The following is a 1062-nucleotide window of genomic DNA, read 5'->3' as shown; positions in this document are numbered from 1 at the left end:
GATATGTACCTCTCCGGAAATTACCATTGATCACTTAATCATTTAATAGATACGCTGGCATTAATGTTTCTCTAGGTTAAGGACACATCCTGTAAAACAAATGCCCTCCACTACTGTCAATTCATACATTTAACTTAGTAAAATTTATTGGAAAACTCTAGCTTTCATTGGACTATATACCAGCATTAATATACTATATCATAGTTTGGCTGATCGTATTCGTATATGGCCTATTTGTATTCCTGACTAAATAACTGTTTGTTGATAGTTCTTAAATACTCTCTATAGAGAGTAAATTGTAACGGAAAGTCATGGTTTGCTCCAACTCAAGGTGACCCTTTGCTTTCGTTGAAGTGATATCTTGGAATTTTTTTTAGTAAGAAGGTAAGTAATCGCCAAAGTTTGAATTTTAGGAATCAAAGTATTGCGTCTGACGTATGAATTTTTGTTGGCCCTGAAAAGGGCCGATTTATCCTTGGAAGAAGCAGATCGTCGACAATAATTCACTTGGAACTGGTGTACTTCGTTACTGCCTTCGTGCCTTCGCTTACAGCGTGCTTGGCGAGTTCACCGGGAAGCAAAAGTCTGACAGCAGTTTGAACCTCCCGAGAGGTTATGGTCGAACGCTTGTTGTAATGAGCCAACCTGGATGCTTCGGCCGCTATACGTTCGAAGATATCGTTCACGAAACTGTTCATGATGCTCATGGCCTTGCTGGATATTCCAGTGTCGGGATGAACCTGCTTCAAGACTTTGTAAATGTAAATGGCGTAGCTTTCCTTCCTCTTACGCTTCTTCTTTTTGTCAGTTTTGCTGATATTCTTTTGAGCTTTTCCCGCCTTCTTTACAGCTTTGCCACTCGCTTTCGGGGGCATGATGATAATTCGTAATACTTTGAAGTCGTCTCTATTTCTCAAACAAAAGTTGCTGTGAAAGTGAGGGTCCCATGCCTGCGCTTCCCTTATAAAGAGCGAATGAGCCGTGCGGGCGACCAATCAGGACACGGCACTGGCAACTCAGCTATAGGGCGTAACGGGATTGGCGCGCGGCTAGCCTCCGACC

At 42.4% G+C, this 1062-nt stretch overlaps 1 protein-coding gene across 1 annotated transcript; it reads right to left on the bottom strand.

The window, feature by feature from the left end:
* Window positions 1-453: 453 nt before the first annotated feature.
* On the bottom strand, window positions 454-955 carry LOC107268648 (histone H2B). Its single transcript, XM_015745771.2, has one exon. The coding sequence runs from the start codon at window positions 873-875 to the stop codon at window positions 504-506; it is 372 nt and encodes a 123-aa protein (XP_015601257.1). The 5' UTR covers window positions 876-955; the 3' UTR covers window positions 454-503.
* Between the last annotated feature and the right edge of the window lie 107 nt (window positions 956-1062).

This window comes from Cephus cinctus, unplaced genomic scaffold (genome assembly GCF_000341935.2).
Source record: "Cephus cinctus unplaced genomic scaffold, Ccin1 Ccin1_contig_4003467, whole genome shotgun sequence".
Classification (NCBI taxonomy): Eukaryota; Metazoa; Arthropoda; class Insecta; order Hymenoptera; family Cephidae; genus Cephus; species Cephus cinctus.
Note: the sequence above shows the minus strand (reverse complement) of the source record. Positions and strands in the feature narration are given on the sequence as shown.

Excerpts from the sequence above, each read along its gene's own strand:
- LOC107268648 (XM_015745771.2), bottom strand. The coding sequence starts at position 875 with ATGCCCCCGAAAGCGAGTGGCAAAGCTGTAAAGAAGGCGGGAAAAGCT.